The 23439-nt window shown below is 48.6% G+C and overlaps 1 protein-coding gene across 1 annotated transcript in view; it reads right to left on the bottom strand.

Moving 5' to 3' along the window:
• The window catches only part of lrrc69 (leucine rich repeat containing 69), an 87001-nt gene extending 69558 nt beyond the window's left edge, over positions 1-17443 (bottom strand). The window contains exons 1-2 of the mRNA XM_060824040.1: positions 17267-17443; positions 14507-14633 (exon numbers count right to left, since the gene is read on the bottom strand). Of these exons, the coding sequence (XP_060680023.1) occupies positions 14507-14633; positions 17267-17443 (304 nt within the window). The remainder of the gene's footprint in view (positions 1-14506; positions 14634-17266) is intronic.
• Positions 17444-23439: the final 5996 nt, after the last annotated feature.

Genomic DNA, 23439 nt, shown 5'->3' with positions numbered 1-23439 from the left:
AAAGGTGTGCATGAGACTGTTTTAATTTTCGTTTACTGTCATTTATTGTTGACGTGTTCCAGTGACTGAGGGACTGAATTTCCCTGGACCGACGACTTTAAGTACGAGACCCCGACAGATTGACCCCCTGTGTAAAACACCGACAAACAAAGCCTTCCTGGATAACCTCTGCGGTGGGAATTCAGGGGATCCCATTGTACGTTGAGCCCGGTTTTTATTTTTGCGCTATTCCTTGAGTCCGCGGTAGGGTCTGGAAGGCCTACGCACGCGACAAGACAGCAAGTCCTCCAAACCAGCCCGACGAGCGGAGCCTCTGGGCCAAGTTTTCGCCCATTGCTTCCGCAGTCCCGGGTGGTGGCCGCTGTGGGATTAGCGCAGAGACGTCTGAGTTCACGTCCCCCCGCACGCGGGCCCCTGGTTCACGCCCGGTGCCGGCGGATACACACGGCCACTGAACTTCAGACGGTGAGAGAAAGACTCTCAGTTTTTTTTAGGTTGCACGCCCTGGTACAGGCCCACGCCTCGCCCTTTTTATTTCATTTTTGTTTTTTAAGTGGTCTGCGCTCAGCCGTTTCCCCCCTTGCACGTGGGCCCCTGGTTCACGCCCGGTGTTCGCGGGGCACGCACGTTCGTTGGGCGTTAGGCGGTGAGAGTGAGACTCACAGTAACCCGGGGTCGCGCGATCGGGTATAGACACGCGCCCCATTTGTACCTAACCCACACCTGCCTTCGTCGACCCGGAGGGCTAGGGTCCGATTTCAGCGAGTGGGCTCCCCGACTGGGAGGTGAATAAGTTAGCGCCAATTACATCTCTTGCGCTCCTATGCTGGTAGTTTTTTTATTTCCAAGTCTTCTTTCCATTACGCCCGCTGCGCCCCACCCCCCCCCCCACCCCCCCACCATGGCTGGCCGCACGGCCGGCGATTTAGAATGGGGGCCAGAAGGCTCCCTTACTCGTTTCATAGCCGACGAGAATAAAAAGGTCACCAAGGCTATGCTCCGATCGGGCTGGCGGCCCGCCGATCCGCTGGATGCCCACGGGAGTGGTGGGCCCGCCAGAAAAGGGATAAATACGAGAAAGCCTGCGTCCTTGTGCTTCAGGCACATGTTAGGCTTGCTGGCAAGGTCCAACTATACGTACAAGATAAGCAGAAACAGGCCTCAGGACACCTCGAAGCCCAGGCGCTTGCCAATCGTACAATCCTACCGACATTATCTGAGCCTCCAAGTGCCCCGCCGTCCCCCACCTGGGACTGGGAGGAGCTCGTGGACAACACAGGCCCCCGGGAATCACACGCAAGCCTAGCTCGTGCCGCCCTGGTTAAAGTAGAATATACCCCCGGAGGTGGGGAGAGGGGGAGGCCAATGTCACAAACCCACAACCCCCGTCTCCTTAACCCCGGGTGATGCCATGAAACTCCTGGACTGGCTCCCCATCCTTAAGCTCCGCCACAACAATGCTGAATTTTGGCAGCGGCTTAGGGAGATGCAAATCTGCCACAACCTTCACAATAGGGACGTGGCCAGTCTGGTCCGGACCAAACTCCCAGAGAACCTGTGGTCCAGGCTTCAACCCGCGCACCAGAATAGGTCCTGGTGCGCCGACCTCAGCGACAGCCGTCGCGAGCAGAAGGCCGCCCTTGCGGACTTTAAGGCCGACGTCAGCAAGGCTCTCGGCCACATACCGGTCGACTGGAACGCCATTGTGGCCATCACCCAGAAACCCGGCGAGGGTGCTCAGGAATATGGGGTCAGTAAGTTCGAGGCCTTCCAGGCGCATAGCAGGATCCCTGATGCTGACAGGCAGAACCCCGCATTTATCCAGCTATATAAGGACGGGTTGGGCCCCACACACCAGGCTGTCCTCCGGACAGGCCTGGTACCCTACGTCTCTTTCACGGAGCTCGAGAATTGGGCCATGTCCCTCGATAACCAAGCCCCGGCCACCATTGCAGCACTTTCGACTCCCGAGCCGCTCGTTTGCTACCGCTGCAGACAGACGGGTCACTACAAGGTTAACTGCCCGTTCTCCTTCCGACGCCCCGGAGACCCCAACTTGGGAGGGGGCGGCCCCGGCCAGTGCAGGGATAACCCGGGTCAGCACCGGGGCCGTTCCCCACCGCGGCATGCCCACCGTCGGCGCCCCTCACGCCCCAGTGAACAGGGAACCCCCGAGCAGGGAACCAACAGCGACCTACGGCCACAAAAACCCCACAAACCCCCCAGCCCTAGCCCGAAGCCTTCCGCCCCGACTGGGATCAGCTCAGTTGCGGGCAACTGCTCGAGCTCTTACAGCTACTTGCCCAGCGTAAGGACTGAGTAGCTTCGGCCCCCGCCGAGGGAGCCGACCCCCGTATCTGGGTTTCTGCATCGCTTGGGGGCCGCCGATGCAACATTTTGATGGATACGGGGGCGTCAGTCTCCCTCACCAACCTCGGCCTCCCCTCCACCCATCACTCCATTTCCATCACGGGGGTCGGAGGAAAGCTCGGTTGTGGCCCGCCGTAGCGAGGCCACCCTCTTGGAGATCGATGACATTTTACTCCCCGTCCACTTCTGGGTTTGCCTGAACTCGGAAGAGACGATCCTGGGCATTGACCTGCTGGGCGAACTGGGAGCGGTGGTGGACGCGTTCCACCGGCGCCTCCTATGGACATCCCGCAAATCCCATAAGAGCGCCCTTGAAGATAGATGGGTCCCCACTAGATCGGTCGCTGCACTCGCGCCCTGCGTCCCTATCACCCGGGACTGGACCGGAGACTTCACCTTCGGAACAGACTGCCAGTTGGTCCTGGAGGTCTGGGCCACGAGCAAGCAGGACTGCGACCTTGTCCGTTCCCCTCCCGAGCGGATACTCGGCCCTGTACACCCCCCGCACCAACAGTACCCGATCAAACCCGAGGCGCTGCGCGCCATGGAGACCATTGTGGCCGGACTCACCAGCCGCGGTGTCTTGCGACCCGCGGTGTCCACCACCAACTCCCCCATATGGCCAGTCCGTAAGCCGGATGGGAGCTATCGGCTCACCATCGCACAGGGTCATGAGTCGGACCCTCGAGGAATGCGACCTATTCCCTTTCTTTAGCACCCTCTTACAGTACGTGGACGACCTCCTGATCGCATCCACGGACGCGCGCTCCCACCTGGGAGCCCTGACCACCGTCCAGCGCACCCTCGCCCGGGCAGGTTTTAAAATCAGCCCCACAAAGGCCCAGATCGACCTGGCCACAGTCCGATACCTGGGCCACGATATTAGCCAGGGCAGCAAGACCCTGTCTCCCGATCGTAAGTCGGCCATCGCCAACATGCCACGGCCGGACATGGTCAGGGGAATCCGCCGCGTTATGGGCCTTTTCAACTACTGCCGCGCCTTCAGAGCGCATTTCGCCACCATCGCTGAGCCCATCCAGCGCCTGGTAAAGGGGGGTAGGCCCGGGGCAGAGAGGGTGGAATGGGGCCCCGAACAAGACGATGCCTACTCCAAGCTAAAAACCCACCTCCTCAGTGTCCCGGCCCTGCGCCTTCCCGACCTCTCTAAGCCCTTTCACGTCTTCTATAGCCTGGAAGGGGGGGTTCTATAGCGCCGTGGTCACCCAACTCTCCGGGAACCACATGAATCCCGTAAGGTACTACTCTACTAAGGAGTCCCCGGTTGTGAGGCCGCACTTGACTGCGCCGTGTGGGTGGTCCGTGTGTGCGAGCCGATCACCATGTCCGGTCAGACCTGCACACCGGACAGACTGTAGTGGAGCTCCTGAATACAGGACGCCTCTGAACCGTCTCCGACGCCCGTAGGGCAACCTGGGAGGCAGTCCTCCTCCCCCGGGACCAATCCATTAGAATAGTTAGGGACACGGGAACGAACCCCACGGACGGGATTATAACTGTAGGGGAACCCCACCACTGCCAGGCCGTCATGGATTCGGCTGAGGAAGACTACGTTGCCGATAGTCCTATCTCGGACACCGACCTGGTCCTATACGTTGACGGCTCACGCCGGTTGGTTGAGGGGTCCTACCGGACGGGTTGGGCAGTGGTCGACGACACCGGGGCCACCCGAGAACAGGGGACATTAGACGGTGATACCTCAGCCCAAGTCGCGGAGCTGGTCGCTCTCATGGCAGCGCTCCGCATGGGGGCGGGCAAACGGGTGAATATTTTCACCGACAGCCAGTACGCTTTTGGGGTAGTCCATGACTACATGACAGTGTGGAGCCGCCAGGGTTTCATCACGGCCGGCGGCGGCCAGATAAAACATGAGAACACCGTCCGTGACTTGGTGGCGGCAGCGCGCCTTCCCTTGCTCGCAGCCGTTGTAAAAATCAAGGCGCACCAGCGGGCCACCACCGCCGAACAGTTAGGGAACCATTGGGCCGACCAGGCCGCCAAAGCCGCCGCAGGTGCCCCTCTACACCCCGTACGCGCTGCGCCTGTGAATGAAGTCCGGGACGTTAACGTCCTGGACGTCCAGACTGGCGCTCAGCCCAAGGAAAGGGAGGACTGGAGGGCAAGGGGCACGATCCTCGGCCCCGATGGGGTATGGCGTCGCCACAGCAAGGTAGTGGCCCCCGCAGCCATCAGAACAACTCTGATACAACTACATCATGAGCCCGACCACGCAGGCCGGGAAGGGACCCTTGCGAGGCTGCAGACCGACTGGTGGTGGCCCGGACTTGGCCGCGACGTGGCCAAGCATTGCCGCTGGTGCATTGTCTGCGCCCAACACAACCCAGGGAGGCCCTTGCGCATCCCCATGGCCCACCAACCATGGCCCAAGGGGCCCTGGGAGAACCTCCAGGTCGACTTCACAGGACCCTTGCCCGCCAGCCGCAGCAAGAAGTACTGCCTGGTCATAGTCGACCACTTCACGCGCTGGGTAGAGGCTTTCCCAACACGGGACTGCACATCAGCCACTGTGGCCAGAATCCTGGCATTCGACATCTTTCCGCGATGGGTGGGGTCCCCCTCCAGATTGACTCCGACCAGGGAACACATTTCACGGGACGCGCGATGAAGCTGGCCTGACACCTCCTGGTATCAGGCAGCGCTTCCATGTCCCCTTCCACCCCCAGAGTTCGGGCATGGTCGAATGCATGAACTGGACCCTCAAACTGGCGATCGCGAAAGCGATCGCCGAGACTGGTCAGGGCTGGGTGGACGTCCTGCCCTGCATTCTGATGCACCTCAGAGCCACCCCGGGCCGTTCCACTGGCCTCACTCCCTTCGAACTCATGACGGGCAGGGCCATGCGACTACCCAAGACCGTCATCGAAGGGGGTGAGGACATGGCCCCGCTTAGGGATAGGATGGCCTATTACATCAGACAGCTAGACGCGCAGCTGCAGGCCCTCAGACAGACTGCCCGCGATCAACAGGACATCAGGGACCAAACGAAACAGCAGCAACAACCGCCTCCCCAACCCCTCCCGGGCATTGGGAACAAAGTCCTGGTCCGGGCCGCCCCCGACCGGCCCGGCTTCGCCCCTCGGTGGCTGGGGCTGCACGAGATCATCCTCACCAGCGACACCTGCGCCTGCATCAATATGAAGGGGAAGGGCAGGTGGAAACATTGGTCCCAACTTAAACCTTTCCCCCAGGGCCTGACTGGATGGACGACAAAGACTTAGACTATGGTCCCCGTCCCTAACCACACGGGGCCAATGTGTGGAGTGGCCGGAACATTGGCCCAGCCACCTGACTGGCAGCCACCACCGACTTATCCCCCCACTCACCCGCACTCCCCCGACACGCCTGACGGGATCTTAACACTTTCTCCCCTTACAGCAACAGTGGTGGACGGGTCCGGGAGTGGGAGGGGGGCCTCAGAACGCATGTACGTTTACTAATCATACACCCTGACGAGGGTGTCTCTCTCTCTCTCTCTCCCTTTCTCTTTTCTTTCACAGATCATGTCCCACCGGTGCACCATCCTCCACATCCTCCTCTTCGCCATAGGACTTATACCCTCTTCCTCCGGAGCTCCAGACAACTTCTACCGCCATGGCGTTGCCTTCAACTCATCCAGCGCCATCTGCATCCCTGCGAGGGATAAGCCTGACAAGGTCAACACATTTTTCAACGCCTGGCTGGAGGTCCTCCCGGACATACAGACAGTCTGCCTACGCTGCACATCGGAGCGCAACCCATGACGTGCAGAGGCTATGGACCTAGGGGGGTGCATGTTTGGAACAATGTGCGTTATGCCTGATGACCTCGCCTCGGCCCCGGCCTTCGACGCGTTCGCGATACGGGATCTGTCCGTTTGCGGTTACTATGAGCCGACCAATGCCCCCGTGATTTCTCTATATTTGTGTTTCCCGCGCCCCCCCCCCCCCAAACCACACCACCAACAACCACGACTCCCGAGATACTACCGTGCCCCTCTCTGAGGCCGGGGTCCGCAGGGGGACTGGTATTATGGGAGGAGGGGGAAGTCCTTTATGATAACGTCTGACATGAGGTCGTGCCCGTGCTGATCATTATCTCGGGCATCCGGGTACCGGACTATTGCACAGCGCAGGTACGCAGCCTATACACCATGATGGGAACAGAGGTGATAGAGAGGGCGATAGATGCCATGGGGGCAACCCACTATCGAACCGACATACACAACACACAACGACGCAGACGGGACATTATCAGTGCCGCCCTCACAGGACTCAACACAGGAACATCCATGGTAAACTCCCTAGATATCCAGGGCCTTAACGAGAAAGTCGAACAGCTAAAAGGGGTGATGAGAGACCTGTTAGCAAGATCCCTCACACACCAGGCAGAACAGGCATTTCTCGAGGAAGAGGGAGCACACATTCAGCTCGATGGCATCGCAGTCCTTGAGACACATGCCCACACTATCAACCGCCTTATTGATCGGGAAAGGGAGAACACGGCCCACATTCAGGAGGGGCAGCTGTGCCATGCGTATGGCCTGTGGATGGTAGCCCAGATCCGACATAACCTGGATCAGATACAAAGCGGGGAGGTGCCCAACTGGATCGATAGCACCAAACTGGCCTCAGTCACAGGACGCTCTGGGCCGCTTGATAGCCGGACCCTGAAGGGAATGACCCGGGTGTACCCGGTGATTCCCGACTGTGAGGTCAGTGAGGCAACAGGAGTTTGGATGGTCCTCCTGATCCCAGTGGTCACCCCGGGGTCTGGGCCATTTCCCCTGTTCCACATCAAAAACATTGGAGTAATACGGGAAAACGCCTCCCTCAAATATATTTTGGCACACGACACAGCCATCTCCCGAGACGGCGCTGTGTACGGGTGCTGCTTGCAGGCTGCAAACAGCGAGGGGCAATCACAATCTGCCCTCACCCCTTACGGCAGAGTGAAACAGCGGAGTGCGGGTTCAACCGTACACAGGGCTGCACCCTTGAGATCGAACCCACGGGCCCTCACTTCACTAGGGTGGGGTATGGTGGGAGGGGACAATATTGTGTCTCTACCCTTGAAACGTCCTTTTGGTTCAACGGACTGCAATGCCCGATTCCCCAGCACGAGTTCTGCTTTACCCCTAGGTGCCCAGTGACGATTGGACAAGCCATATCTCGGAGGTCCGACGTCGGGACCCCGAGTCTATACAGGCAGCCGACAGATTCAGGAACACCCTTAGGGAGTACCAGGAGCCCGAACAAGCCCCCATTCCACACTTGGCCGAGGTCTTGCGAGAACTTAGGACCCGGGTGGGACACTCAGTAAAATTATACCATCAATTACAAGCCCATATCAAAGACCTAGAGGAAGGTGCAGAGACAGCTCTGCAGACCCAGGGCTGGGCTCAGAGGGTTTGGAACTGGGGCCTAAACGTCAACATACACCCCTGGGTCAGAATCAGCTCCCATGCCATTGTGGGGGTGCAGCTACTGCTCGCTCTGGCCTGGCTCCTGGTGGCATGTCACTCATGCCGCCAACAAAAAAAAAATGAAAGGCCAGAAAGGCTATGCTCCACGCCATATACTCCTGGCGAGTAATCAGACACCACGAGCTCACAGGGCTCGAACTAATGTAACCATCTCCCGGGACTATCCAAAGGCCCCATGACTGCAGCATGACGGCCGACGGAATGTACCGGGCGGGGTAGCAGCTTCTAAGATGTCGGCTTCGGGGGTGTGGACGTGGCCAATCCCTTGCCGAAAGGGGAGACTGAAGGCGAGCATAAACCGCCCTGTGTTTACCATGGAGCAAGGCCCACATCGGGAAAACCAGCCATATCCATTTTAAGCCAGCAGTATCCATTTTAAGACAGCAGCTGCCAGCCCGACCACGTGATCGGGAGAAGGGGACCCAAAGACAGATCCAAATACACACCAGACCAGACACTAGTCAGGACTCCAGACAATGGTCATGACTCACAGATCGAAACCCACCTTATAATCTTGTCAAGGCTCCAACTGACACACACCCATAACCTGATCATGCAAAACAGTCCTACACAAAAGGATGAACCTAACACATTGGAAGTAACAAAGGGGGGTGCTAGCCTCCAGCCCTCACGGAGAGACAAGCAGATAGCACCCGGACCCATTCACATAAAAATAAACAACACACCTTTTGTGTATGCTGCCGACTCTCCGAGGACGGCAGGAAGCTTGACATTCACACATACTCCAGCCATGAGTACCACCATTCACACTCATTCATACCCAATCTCCTACATCCTGACTCATGAAGTATATAACTTGTAACATCGCACGGGAAACGTTAGAGCAATCGAGATTCAAACCTCGTTACATACTTTATTAAAGTTACTGATTGTCAAACCGCACTCTGGGCTCGGACTGAAGATCATTTCATCCGCGCTAACAGGCAGTATTTGTAGAGGAATAAGACGGTGTTATTTTCAGGATCAATAGATTGTGAAGGAGCAAAAATGGCCTTTAATAGAGTGATATGTACGCCTTGTCAGATGTGGAAGTTTAAAAAGAATTTAAGGGTTACTGTAGATTATATCTGTCATAAATGCTGTTGGGTGTGAATTTTATCAGATCAAATGGATCAGTTGGAGAGACAGTTAGAAATGATGACGAATTTGCAGCAATACGTCATGGATAGCAGTTATAGGAAGGGGGGAAAGTCTCAGATACAGTCACATAGATGGGTTAACTCCAGGAAAGGTAAGAGAGGTAGGAAGCTTGTGCAGGAATCTTTTGTGGATATACCCATTTCAAACGGGTATGCTGTTTTGGAAAATGAAAGTGGTGATGTATTCTTAGGGGAATGTAGCACGTACAGCCAAGTTACTGGTATTGAGACTGGCTCAAATGCAACGAGGGGTACGTCAGCTTCCAAGAGCTCAATTGTGTTAGGGGATTCTGTAGTCCGAAGTACAGACAGACGTGTGTGTGGCCAGCAGCAAAAAAGCAGAATGGTGTGTTGTTTCGCTGGTGCCAGGATCAAGGATGTCTCAGAGAGGGTGCAGCAGAATGTTCTCAAGGGGGAGAGGGGCCAGCAAGAGGTCATTGTCCACATTGGAACCAACGACATAGGAAGGGGAAAGGTTGAGATTCTGAAGGGAGATTACAGAGAGTTAGGCAGAAATTTAAAAAGGAGGTTCTCGAGAGTAGTAATATCTGGTTTACTCCCGGTGTTACAAGCTAGTGACGGCAGGAATAGAAGAATAGAGCAGATGAATGGTGCATGGGAGAAGGATTCACATTTTTGGATTATTGGAATCTCTTTCCGGGTAGAAGTGACCAGTACAAGAAGGATGGATTGCACCTAAATTGGAAGGGGACTATATAATGACAGGGAAATTTGTTTGAGCTGCTCAGGAGGATTTAAACTAGTCAGTGGGGGGATGGGACCCAAGGAGATAGTGAAGAAAGAGATCAATCTGAGACTGGACAATTGAGAACAGAAGCGAGTCAAACGGTCAGGGCAGGCAGGGACAAGGTAGAACTAATAAATTAAACTGCATTTATTTCAATGCAAGGGACCTAATAGGGAAGGCAGACAAACTCAGGGCATAGTTAGCAACATGGGACTGGGATATCATAGCAAATACAGAAACATGGATCAGGGATGGGCAGGACTGGCAGCTTAATGTTCCAGGATACAAATGCTACAGGAAGGATAGAAAGGGAATATTTGGGTGGAACTGAGAAATAAGAAAGGGATGATAACCTTATTGGGATTGTGTTCTAGACCCCCTAATAATCAGAGGAAAATTGAGAAACAAACTTGTAAGGAGATCTCAGCTATCTGTAAGAATATTAGGGTGGTTATGGTAGGGGATTTTAACTTTCCAAACATAGGCTGAGACTGCCATAGTGTTAAGGGTTTAGATGAAGAGGAATTTGTTAAGTGTGTACAAGACAATTTTCTGATTCAGCATGTGGATGCACCTACTAGAGAAGGTGCAAAACTTGACCTACTCTTGGGAAATAAGGCAGGGCAGGTGACTGAGGTGTCAGTGGGAAGTACTTTGGGGCCAGCGACCATAATTCTATTATATTTAAAATAATGATGGAAAAGGATAGACCAGGTCTAATGGTTGAAGTTCTAAATTGGAGAAAGGCCAATTTTGATGGTATTAGGCAAGAAATTTCAAAAGCTGATTGGGGGCAGCTGTTCGCAGGTAAAGGGATGGCTGGAAAATGGGAAGCCTTCAGGAATGAGATAACGAGAATGCAGAGAAAGTATATTCCTGTTAGGGTGAAAGGAAAGGGCTGGTAGGTATAGGGAATGCTGAATGACTAAAGAAATTGAGGATTTGGTTAAGAAAAAGAAGGAAGCATATGTAAGCTATAGACAGGATAGATTGAGTGAATCTTTAGAAGAGTATAAAGGAAGTAGGAAATCAGGAGGGCGAAAAGGGGACATAAGATAGCTTTGGCAAATAGAATTAAGGAGAATCCAAGGAGATTTTATAAATACATAAAAGACAAAAGGGTAACTAGGGAGAGAATACGGCCTCTCAAAGATCAGCAAGGCGGCCTTTGTGTGGAGCCTCAGAATATTGGGGAGATACTAAATGAGTGTTTTGCATCATTATTTATTGTGGAAAAAGATATGGAAGATACAGACTCTCAGGAAATAGATCTTGCAAAATGTCCTTATTACAGAGGAGGAAGTGCTGGATGTCTTGAAACGGATAAAGGCGGATAAATCCCCAGGACCTAATCAGGTGTGCCCTAAAACTCTGGGGGAAGCTAGAGAAGCAATTGCTGGGCCTCTTGCTGAGATATTTGTATCATAGATAGTCACAGGTGTTAAAGATGAGAATTAGAATATTAAACTTAAGGCACTTGTACTAAGGTCAAGATTGGTTGGTGAGGACAAAGGTGGTGAATGCACAGGAATTAATGTGAAAAAGGATACAAGCAACAATATTTTGGATTAGTTAGCCTCATATAACATGCTGGATGGAAGACTGATCAGAATAAACCTTTAGAATAGTCAGGCCCACAGTAGAAAAGAAATCAATGAAAGTTTTAGGGGCATTTTGGCCAAGGTGAGGCACAGGTGGGTGATACTGCAAAGGTGAAAGTTGGCAGGGCTTTAATGAAGTACATTAATTGGAGAGGATGCGAAGGTTGCAAAGTGTGGTTCAGCTTGAAACAGTAACCATAAAGACAGATAGTACTGTTGGCTAGAGTATGGAGTTTATGGTGGTAGTCAGAGTTTTAATGTTCCAAAATTGTTCGCTTGAAAAAAAAAACCATCCCTCACCCAAAAATGTTTGGCAAACGTAATCAGAAATACATGATAGTTGAGGCATTGACAGTCATTGTAGAAAGGCAGTATTCATTGTCATATGCAAACTGACTCCATAACGGTGACTGAGATTGTTAAGCAGCAGCATTTAGATAAGTAAGGTGGTCAAGGATAGCTCTTTGAAAAATTCCAGATGCAATGGTCTATGGGCAGGACCAGAAATCATTGCCACAGATGTTTCAGCAGCAATTAGATTGGTAAAAAGAACCATCAAGTAAAAGGCAATCCCAGTCAGTTGAACAATGGAGAGGACTAAGAGAAGAATAAATGAAAATTATACATTACGGAGACATTTTGAGACACAAGCAGATATAATGCATCATGACTGGTCACATGAAATGTCATTCTCTCTTTTGTATTAGGCTTTTTCACTGTTACTACAGGAGCAAAAATCTGACTAGAGAGAACAAAATATGATATTGTGGGAGATAAACACTTTTGGGAGGCAACAGTGGAAGAGGAAAGGACAACAGTTTCCAAGGATGTTGGTGGTGAAGATTATTTTTGAGTTGGAAAATGATGACAACTGTGTGAAAAAAAAAGCTGCATCGTATTTGAGATGAAAAACATGATTAGCTAGCATTTGTGCCAGGAAGATAACTAGGAATTGAGGTAAAGGATAAAGCATCAGATTATATGAATGAAATAATATGCACTGAAGAGGACATAAGGAAGATGAGAGAAACAAGAAACAGCAAGACAAAGCCAATTGCATGAAAAGTTTCTATATTTATCATAATAGAATTGTTGGTATTCAATTTGTTGAGGCATGTGGATAGATATGACATGGTAGTCTAACACTGAACAGGAGAAAGTGAGGTGCAGATGCTGGAGAGTCAGAGTTGAAAAGTGTGGCACTAGAAAAGCACAGCAGTTCAGACAGCATCCGAGGAGTAGAATTGTGCCTGAGACATCGACTCTCCTCAGATGCTGCCTGACCTGCTGTGCTTTTCCACTCTAATATAGAACAGGTCACATTCCACTTACTGACAAGGCAAAAACATTAAGATATCATGGCAATGGATGGCAAAGTAATATTGACACCAATGTTGTACCTTCATTTAACCCAGCAATCAAGGCACTTTTAAAAAAAATTCATTCATGGAATGATGGCATTGATATCACTGGGAAGGCCAGCATTTATTAGCCATCCTTAATTGCTCATCAGTGTACATCTGGCATCTCATGTAGGACAGACTGGGTAAAGCTAGCAGTTTCCTTCCTTAGACATCAGTGAACCAGATGTGTTTTTGTGACAATCAACAATGGTTTCATGGTCATCGTTAGACTGTTAATTCCAGATTTTTATTGAATTCAAATTCCATCTTCTGCTGCTGGAGGATTCAAACCCAGGTCCATTTTACTTGGGTCTCCAGGGATAATACCACTAAGCCATCGCCTCTCCTCCTGACATGTCAAAATGTTACGATGTTTTTTGAAACACCATCATTTACTTGAAATAAATATCTGTACATGACTGACCACACCATTCCCTAAATATTTCTGCATCCATAAAGTGTTTAAAAATGTGCAGCCAAGCAAAATGAAGCACAAGCACTAAGTATACCAATTTATTTATAAATTCAGCACATTGCAAGTACCTTCGTGCAACATCATTACAGAATGTTTAGAAATAAATTGGAACACCTGCATCTCAAGGAGGCATTAACATACAAACTTAAAACAGATCCTGATTAATGAGTCTCACTCAAATTAAATAAATAAGACAAATTCCAGATGTGAGTTATTGCATTAGAGTGCCCTCTAAAGGCTAAACTGAAGTTTGTTTTCTAGACTCTAAATGTAGTAATAATGAATTACAGCATCACTTTTTTACAGTGCCCTGTCTTTTCTTATATTAAATTAATTTTCTTTTAATAGGAAATTTTCCTTTGGGTCAAGCTTTCTTTTCAAACATTGCTTGATCTATGGTCAGAATTTTACTGTAGGATGGTTTTAGTGTCATAATTGCAAGTTACGTGACTTCCCATAGTCACAAACTAGTCTTGGAAAATTATGGAACAAAGTGTTCAGACTTGAATGAAAACAAAAATCAAGAAACAGTTATACCCAAATTATATTGTAAAATCTTGCAGCTAAGCATAACCCATCTCTGCAAGACATTATTTACTTTATGCTACATGCTTGCATCAGATTTTTTTCCAGGCATCATTCACCATGCCAAAATAGGCTGTGACTTCTGACTCACTTTGAGAATATCACAGAATATCAAATAGTGATTATAGAATAATCCAAAGATTACTTGTTCGTCCTCCAAAGGTTTTGGTCAAAGTGCCATTACAGCTAATTACAAATTCTATATTTACAACCAGAGTGCAGAAACAGAGGCCTCTGCTGCCAACACCATCATCATATTCTCTAATCTTAATAAATGTGGAAAACCAGGTGTAAAGAACCTTGGTTGTGGCTACTAATTATTGTTTATAACTTCTCACTGTAATATGATTAAATAAAAATGGTATAATAAAGGTTAAGTGATTAAACTGACAATAATATTGGCCGTGAAAGTTGAAGGATTTATTTCAGCATTGTTCCTCAACATAAATCTGATATGGTAGTTAAAGCACAAATGCATATACTACAAAAAGTAATACAGATAATAATTTTATTATACACTTGTGTTCAATTTTAGTCTGTTATCTCTTCCCAAGTAATTGATCTGTATAGAGCAGTTAACAAATCTAAAATGAATGTAACCAGTTTCCATAAGTAAATAATTGACTTTAAAAATGCAAGCAAGAATTAACATAATTATATTTACCCAATACATTTGGAGATAATGCTTCGAGTTTGTTATCAAACAAGTGGAGCTTCCTTAATTGTCTTAGATGTTTCAGAACTTCTGGAAGTGCTTCAAAGGAATTATTTCCCAAATTGAGTTCTGTCAACTACAAAATAATTCAAAAGATTTCTATATACAGTACTGTGAATCACAGTCATCCATATTTATACAAAAGCTGCTGCTAGCAAATTAAGAATGTCCAAACTGTTTAGCTTGTAGTCATAAGCAGTTCGTGTGTGTAGGCTCGTAGTTTGCATATAAAGTTTGGATGTAAAAATAAGAAAAAAAGTTATAAATGTTGGAAGTCTAAACCCAAATAATGCTGAGAACAAATATTATTTCAGTTAGAAAATGTAAATCTGCATTCCTGTTATTTGTAGGTATCTCTAGTTGGGGAGTGGGGGTGGGGGGGTAATCACCAAAGCGAAGTATTCTAATTTAGCAATTATCGACCAAAGGTCAAGAGAACAATGTGCTGTATCAAACATCTACATTCAGAGATGTTTTGAAAGAAACAAAACAGGGAAGAAAGAATAAGCACACATAAAAATGAGAACTCTAAACTTATTGAAGAAGATTGCAGAGCCTACAATGATGCACTTTCTAATTTGGATATCCTACAATAGTTTACAGCAGCATAAAATCACTTACTTTCATCACTGACAGCTCTATTGTGCATCCAAAAGAAAGACATAATCAGATAGTCAAGGATGTTGATTTTCAATGGGCAAAGAGATTTAACTAAGGTCATACACAACATAGGGTTTAGATGGCTGAAGATGCTGCCACCAATGGTGGACCAACAGGAGGGTATGGCAACATAAGAGATCTATGCCAGTGGAAAGGAGATTTCGATGGGGTGGCTGTAGGAGGCTACAAAGAAAGTAAGTAGCAATACCACAAAAGGATTTAAACATGAGAATTTATAATTTGAGGCCAAAGGTGACCTGGGGCCAGTGTGAGGTCAAGGGGTAATGGGAGGATATGTTTTTTTTACAAAACAGAATATGAGCAACAGAGTTTTCAATGAATAGAAATTGACAGAAGATAAAGAATGGGAGGCTAGACAGGACAGCATTAAAATAGAAATGACAAAAGACATGCATAAAGACTGCAGGGCAGATAGATTAAGGTTGCAAAGCAATGCAATGTTATGGAGTTGAAATAAGGCTTCTTAATGATAAAGAGGGTTTGTGAGTGGAGGATCAACATAGACTGTGGCTTTTGCATATGACTGAACCTATTTTCATCTGAGTGGCAAGGTAGAAAATGGAACCAATGTTACACATAAAATAGTTTGTGGCACAGACCAAGTAATAACTTCACTTTTATTAGAAGTCTAGCTACTGTGAATTAACCATTTAAAAAATACAAGAAACCTACCAGCACAAGATGGATGTTAACTGATGTTGGATTAGATTTACAGGAAATGGCATCAGCATGGGTACAGCTGGGTTGGGGCAGTAGTGTTGTTTGAGAATCGGGGCACAAGCAGAGAACAGACAGGTCAAGTGTCATGGTGAATTTGAGATGAGGTTTACAATGAGTAGAAACAGGGGTTACAATCCGTGGGCGTAATTGTGAATGGGATAAACATCACAATCAGTAGAGATGGTGGGAGAGTTAAGGTGATGGTGAGGAAGCTGGAGGACAGAGTTTGGGATTTGGAGTGAGGCATGAGGATGGGAATCATGAAAGGTCAGCATAAGGGCAGTTTTTCAGTAATTAGGGAGAAAAGTAAGTGAACTAGGGTGCCTGTATATCCATGATTAGGATGGTTGAACAGAAAGTATGCATTTACATAGCATGAACACAAGATATCTCAATATAGTTCACATTCAATGAAGTAATTTTTAAATTTAGCCATTGTAATGAAAGAAATGCACGGGCTCCCAAAAACATGGTAATGAGTAGATAACCTGTTTTGTGATGTGAATTGCGGGAATAAACATTGGTCAGGAGTAACTATCAGGCTTTTCTTCAACGTGAGATATTTTCCCTCTATGTGAGAGATGATATATGACGTCATACAAGGCAATGCGGCCCCACTGCAGGATGTGGGGCATTTACTGGGCAGAAGTTGGCTTGAAACTGGGGCTGCATCCAGAATGTTTTGTAGGGTATTTATACTTAATAGGGTAGGAGATGGAGGATCTGAACAAGGATAGCGTCGATGTGGAGGGAGGTCGGGTTGGGAACGCTGGGGAATTCGACTCGGGAGGTGGAGGTATCAGATTGGTGGGAGGGCTGAGGGCGTCGAACTAGGGAGAGGAGGCGGGGTGAGGGAGGGGACAGGGTCAGGTGGGGGTGGGGCTGGGGGTGATTGTGTGGAGAGGGCGTCAGGTCGGAGGATGCGCTTGCTGCGTTAGATGGGGGAGGGGCTGGGGGCTGTCAGGTGGGGGAGGGGCTGGGGGCTGTCAGGTGGGGGAGGGGCTGGGGGTGTCAGGTGGGGAGGGGCTGGGGGGTGTCAGGTGGGGAGGGGCTGGGGGGTGTCAGGTGGGGGAGGGGCTGGGGGTGTCAGGTGGGGGAGGGGCTGGGGGCGTCAGGTGGGGGAGGGTCAGGTGGGGGAGGGGCTGGGGGGGTGTCAGGTGGGGGAGGGGCTGGGGGCGTCAGGTGGGGGAGGGGCTGGGGGCGTCAGGTGGGGGAGGGGCTGGGGGCGTCAGGGGGGAGGGGCTGGGGGCGTCAGGTGGGGAGGGGCTGGGGAGGGGGGGTTGCCGGGTGTGTGGTCCGTCCCCTTACATTGTTGAGCGCCTGTAACTCCGCCGGCAGGTCGCTGATCAGATTATTTTTCAGCTGGAGGCGGTTCAGTTCGAATAACCTCCCCACCGCCTTTGGAACCCGCCTCAGTTTCTTGCCGCTCAGGTCCAGCTGCTTTGCGTTTCCCCGAAGAGCCCGCAGCACCAGCGCATCCGCCATCTCCCCGGCACGGCGACCCGTCTCCAGGGAAACGCTGCCAGTGCGCATGTGCGGGAATCACGTGCGCCCTCTAACGACCGGCCGAGGGAAACACACCAACGTTCAAAGTTAAAAATCACACAGCACCAGGTTATAGTCCAACAGGTTTAATTGGGAGCACTAGCTTTTGGAGCAACACTCCTTCATCAGGTGATAGTGGAGGACGTAATTCTAGGGCACAGAATTTACAGCAAAACTTTGCAGTGTGATGTAACTGAAATTATACATGGAAAAATACCTTGATTGTCTGTTGAGTCTTTCATGTGTAAATCACAAAACATTTTTTTAAGAAAGTTGCATTCTCAGGTTAGCTGTAACAATGGATGTTAGCGAGACAATATGCTGGAGGTTTAGCCCCTTGTGTTCTCTGTCTATGCCATGATGTTTAGATTGATTCTAATCTAAAAAGTGAGATAACAGAGTCTTATATGGATTCATGCACTTTTTGAGCAAAGTACAATGTAACTCTACAAGTACAGATTCACCCCACAAAATATATGTGTGCATGTGGGGCTTTGTCTGTGTATGTGTCTGGGTTGGGAGTGAGAGAGAGTGTATGTGTGTGTGTAGTGAGTGTAGTGTGTCTTAAGTCTGTGAAGGGGTGCATGTGAGAGTGTGTGTGTGTGTGTGCGTGTCTGGGTTGGGGGGGGTCCGAGAGTGTCTGTGTGAGAGAGTGTATATGTGTGTGCATGAGTGTAGAGTGGTCTGAGTCTCTGAGAGGATGCCTGTGTGGGAGTTTGTGTGTCTGTGTGCATGTGTCTGTATCGGAGTGCCTGTCTGTGTGTGTATATAGTGCAATGGTGGTCACCTGTAACGTGACATGAACCCAAGGTCCCGGTTGAGGCACTCCCTATGGGTACCGAGCTTAGCTATCAGCCTCTGCTCGGCCACTTTTCACTCCTGCCTGTCCCGAAGTCCGCCTTGGAAGATGGTCACCCGAAGGCTCGAGATCGAATGTCCTGGACCACTGAAGTGTTCCCCAACTGGGAGGGAACACTCCTGTCTGTTGATTGTTGTGCGGTGCCATTCATCCGTTGTCGTAGCCTTTGCTCGGTTTCCCCAATGTACCATGCCTCAGGGCATCCCTGCCTGCAACGTATAGGATTAGGCAATGTCTAATTAGGAAATGTCTAATGTACATTTCCCACACGTACAAGGTGGGAAATGTCCCCACGTGTAATGGTGGTGTCTATGTATGTGGCAGATACTCATGTGACTCAGACAACGTTGGCTATCTTATACATTGTAGGCAAGGATGCCCTGAGGAGAAAGTGAGGACTGCAGATGCTGGAGACCAGAGTTGAAAAATGCGGTACTGGAAAAAGCAAGCCAGGCAGCATCTGCGGGGCAGGAGAATCAACATTTCAGGCATAAGCCCTTCTTCAGGAATGAGGCTGGTATGCCAAGCGGGCTGAGATAAAGGGTAGTGGGGAGGGAATTTGGGTGAGGGTTTAGGCCGGAGTGGTCGACGATGCTCTCCACCGCATCTCCTCCACTTCCCGCACCTCCGCCCTTGAATCCCGCCCCTCCAATCGCCACCAGCACAGAACTCCACTGGTCCTCACCTTCCACCTCACCAACCTCCAGATACATCGTATTATCCTCCGCCACCTCCAAACAGACCCTGCCACCAGCGATGTATTTCCCTCCGCACCCCCCATCAGCATTCCGGAGAGACCACTCCCTTCGCGACTTCGTCAGGTCCAACCCTCCACCAACCCAACCTCCACTCCTGGCATCTTCCCCTGCAACCGCAAGTGCAAAACTTGCACCCACACCTCCCCCCTCACCTCCCTTCAAGGCCCCAATGGATCCTTCCATATCTGTCGCAAATTCACCTGCACCTCCACACACATCATTTACTGTATCCATTGCATCCAATGTGGTCTCCTTGACGTTTCGGAGACAGGCTGCCTACTTGCAGAACATTTCAGGGAACACCTCTGGGACACCCGCACCAACCAACCCAACCGCCCCGTGGTTGAACACTTTAACTCCCCCTTTCTCTCCGCTAAGGACATGCAGGTCCTTGGCCTCCTCCATCGCCAGACCCTGACCACACGACGCCTGGAGGAAGAGCGCCTCATCTTCCGCCTAGGAACCCTCCAAGCACACAGGATGCATGTAGATTTCTCCAGCTTCCTCATTTCCCCTCCCCTCACCTTATCTCAGTCCCAACACCCGGATTCAACACCACCCTCTTGACCTGCAATCTTCTTCCTGACCTCTCCGCCTCCACCCCCTCTCCGGCCTATCACCCTCACCCAAATTCCCTCCCCCCTACCCTTTATCTCAGCCTGCTTGGCACACCAGCCTCATTCCTGAAGAAGGGCTTATGCCCAAAACGTCCATTCTCCTGCTCCTCAGATGCTGCCTCGCCTGCTTTTCTTTCCAACACACATTTTTTTCAACTCTGGTCTCCAGCATCTGCAGTCCTCACTTTCTCCTCAGGGCATCCTTGCCTACAATGTATAAGATAGACAACGTTGGCTGAGTCACATGAGTACCTGCCACATACATAGATACCACCATTACACGTGGGGACACCTCCCACCTTGTGCATGGCAGGTATTCGTGTGACTCAGCCAACGTTGTCTAATTCTATACATTGCAGGCAAGGTTGCCCAGAGGCATGGTACATTGGGGAAACCGAGCAAAGGCTACGACAACGGATGAATGGCACCGCACAACAATCAACAGACAGGAGTGTTCCCTCCCAGTTGGGGAACACTTCAGTGGTCCAGGACATTCGACCTCGGGCCTTCGGGTGACCATCTTCCAAGACGGACTTCGGGACAGGCAGCAGTGAAAAGTGGCTGAGCAGAGGCTGATAGCTAAGTTCGGTATCCATAGGGAGTGCCTCAACCGGGACCTTGGGTTCATGTCACATTACAGGTGACCACCATTGCACTATATATATACACACACACACACATATACACAGACATTCTCACACACCTTTACAGACACACACACCCTCTCAGAGACTCAGACCACTCTACACTCATGCACACACATATACACTCTCTCACACAGACACTCACAACCCCCCCCCCAACCCAGACACGCGCACACACTCTCTCACATGCACACCCTCACAGACTTAAGACACTCTACACTCACTAATACACTCTCTCTCATACTCCCAACTCCCAACCCCCAACCCAGACAGACACATACACAGACAAAGCCCCACATGCACACATATTTTGTGGGGTGAATCTGTACTTGTAGAGTTACATTGTACTTTGCTCAAAAACTGCATGAATCCATGTAAAACTCTGTTACCTCACTTTTTAGATTAGAATCAATCTAAACATCATGGCATAGACAGAGAACACAGGGGGGCTAACAAATCCAACATATTGTCTAGCTAACACCCATTATTACAGCTAACCTGAGAATGCAAAATTTTTTTAAAAATGTTTTGTGATTTACACAAGAAAGAAGTGAAACTTTCATGGTGTTCGAACAGATGAAAGACTCAACAGACAATCAAGGTATTTTTCCATGTATAATTTCAGTTACATCACTGCAAAGTTTTGCTATAAATTCTGTGCCTTAGTGGAGGACACAATTCTATCACCTGATGAAGGAGCGGCGCTCCGAAAACTAGTGTGCTTCCAATTAAACCTGTTGGACTATAACCTGGTGCTGTGTGATTTTTAACTTTGTACACCCCAGTCCAATATTGGCATCTCCAAATCATACCAAAGTTCAGCTCGGTACACTCTCACCTTATCCCCATGTCTGTCCCACTCCAAAAGTCCCATTCAAACCGATCCCAGGAAATACTGCCAACTTGATACAAAAATATCTCATCTGTCCTCTCTTTCTTCAATGGGTACAGTAAGTCCGATAAAATTTATCCCATAAATTGTTAGGAAAGAAACATGGTTAGGTATAAACTGATAAGGAAGCACTCTTGTGATAATGTTCCTGCCTCTTAGGGAGAGGGAGGAGACAATCTCAAAACATAATTGGGTCTCACGGGAATGACGGTCAGATGGGGATCAACTAACAAACAAAACAGAGTTGGACATGTTTTCCATCCACTAGTGCTACAAGGAGCATTGCTTGTTCCTCCACTATTAACAACCCGCCAATGAAGGGAGTATATCATAAAATCTTTAACCTCAATGTTAGAATATCTAAACACAAGTCTGTGATCTGAAAAATATTATAAATATTTGCTAAAGCATAAAACAGTGATTAATCTACATAAGGTAATACTACTGTATTTTCCATGTTGCTACCACTAAAGTACTGTACAACAAATGGTAACGAGTTGTTTGGGTCTGCATAAAGGCTATTGGTGTTAATGAACAATACATTCCAAATTATTGGAATTATAAAATGTTTTAAATTTTTAAAAATTCAATCAGAGGACCTAGGCATGTCTAGTAAGGCCAGCATATTACTAATCACAAATTGCTCTTGAACTGATTGCCTGCTCTCTGAAATGGCCCAGCAAGCCAAAAACAATGACTGCAGATGCTGGAAACCAGATTTTGGATTAGTGGTGCTGGAAGAGCACAGCAGTTCAGACAGCATTCGATTTCAGACAGCAGTTTAGAATCAACCATATTGTTGTGGATCCAAGGTGACGTGCATATCAGGTCAGGCAAAGGCAGCAGCTTTCCCTCTCAAATGGATATTTATGACAATCAACAATTATTACTTGGTCACCATTAGGCTAACCTTTAATTCCACATTTTGCTTAAAATATAAATTTTACCATCAGCCATGATTTAAATCCAGATTATTAGTGTACTGGTAATGTCAGTGAGCTATCTCCCTTGCTTTTACTGACAATACAAAGATAGGTAGCAAAGCAAGCTGTAAGGATGCAAAAAAAAAGATGACAGGTTGTCTGAGCAGGCAAGAATGTGACAGACAGATATCTCGGGAAATGTGAAATTCTCTGCTTGGGTATGTAGATAAACATTTATTTTTCTTTAAGGGGAGATACCAGAAAATATTGGTATGTAGTGAAATTTGACTATCCTTGCACACAAATCACAGCAAGCAATTAACACAAGTACTGTAAATTGATTAGAATAAGAGTAAGGAAGTTTTACTGTTATGATGTAGGGCTTTGGTGAGGCAGCACCTAGAGTACTGTTGTTTTGATCTCTCTGGCACAAGGATACGCCTGGAACAGAGGAGATACATTCACTGACTAACTAAACAAAAACAACTTTTGATGCAGCACCTTTAACTAGTATCCATGAGACTTTATGGCAGCAATAGAGAAAAGTGACATCAAACCAAAGAGATATAATAAGTCACGGGTCCAAAATTTGATCAAACATGTAGTTTTTAAGGTGTCTTCAAGGAAGGAAGCAAGATGTAGTAGTATAGGGGAACACATCCAAAGCTTGGAACCAATGGTGGAGCTTAAATCGAGAACTCCACAAGAGGTTTGAGTTAGGGGCACTTCCTAAGTTAAGTCCGTTCTTCCATGTGAAGAGATTGAATGGAATGTGTGTAAAATCAATGGAGTTTAGACTAGAATATAATTGCAATGTTTAACATTCTGAGAAAGCATTACAGGGTAGATACAGAGAGGTTGTTTCCCCTGCTAGAAAGTACAGAACAAGGGGGATAGTCTCAAGATTAGAGGCCAATCTTTTAAGACTGGGATGATGAGAAATTCTTTTACTCATAGAACATAGACAGTTGTGAATCTTTAGAACTCTCTACACCAGAAAGTTGTGGATGCTCAGTCATTGTTCTTTGCCATGAATATTCACAATTAAGCTTTTAGTGCTAAGGGGATTAAGACACAAAGGCAAATAAAGGTGTATTAGCCATGATCTTACTGAATGGCAGAGCAAAGTCCTAGTGTATTATGGCTCCGATTTGTTTTGTACTTGAAATAATCATATAATGACCAGGTCACATCCTCAGCCCTCCATCCAGAAATGCTCATTGAAACCTTACATCAACTCCAA

Source organism: Hemiscyllium ocellatum, chromosome 4, assembly GCF_020745735.1.
Source record: "Hemiscyllium ocellatum isolate sHemOce1 chromosome 4, sHemOce1.pat.X.cur, whole genome shotgun sequence".
In the NCBI taxonomy this organism is placed as follows: Eukaryota; Metazoa; Chordata; class Chondrichthyes; order Orectolobiformes; family Hemiscylliidae; genus Hemiscyllium; species Hemiscyllium ocellatum.
Note: the sequence above shows the minus strand (reverse complement) of the source record. Positions and strands in the feature narration are given on the sequence as shown.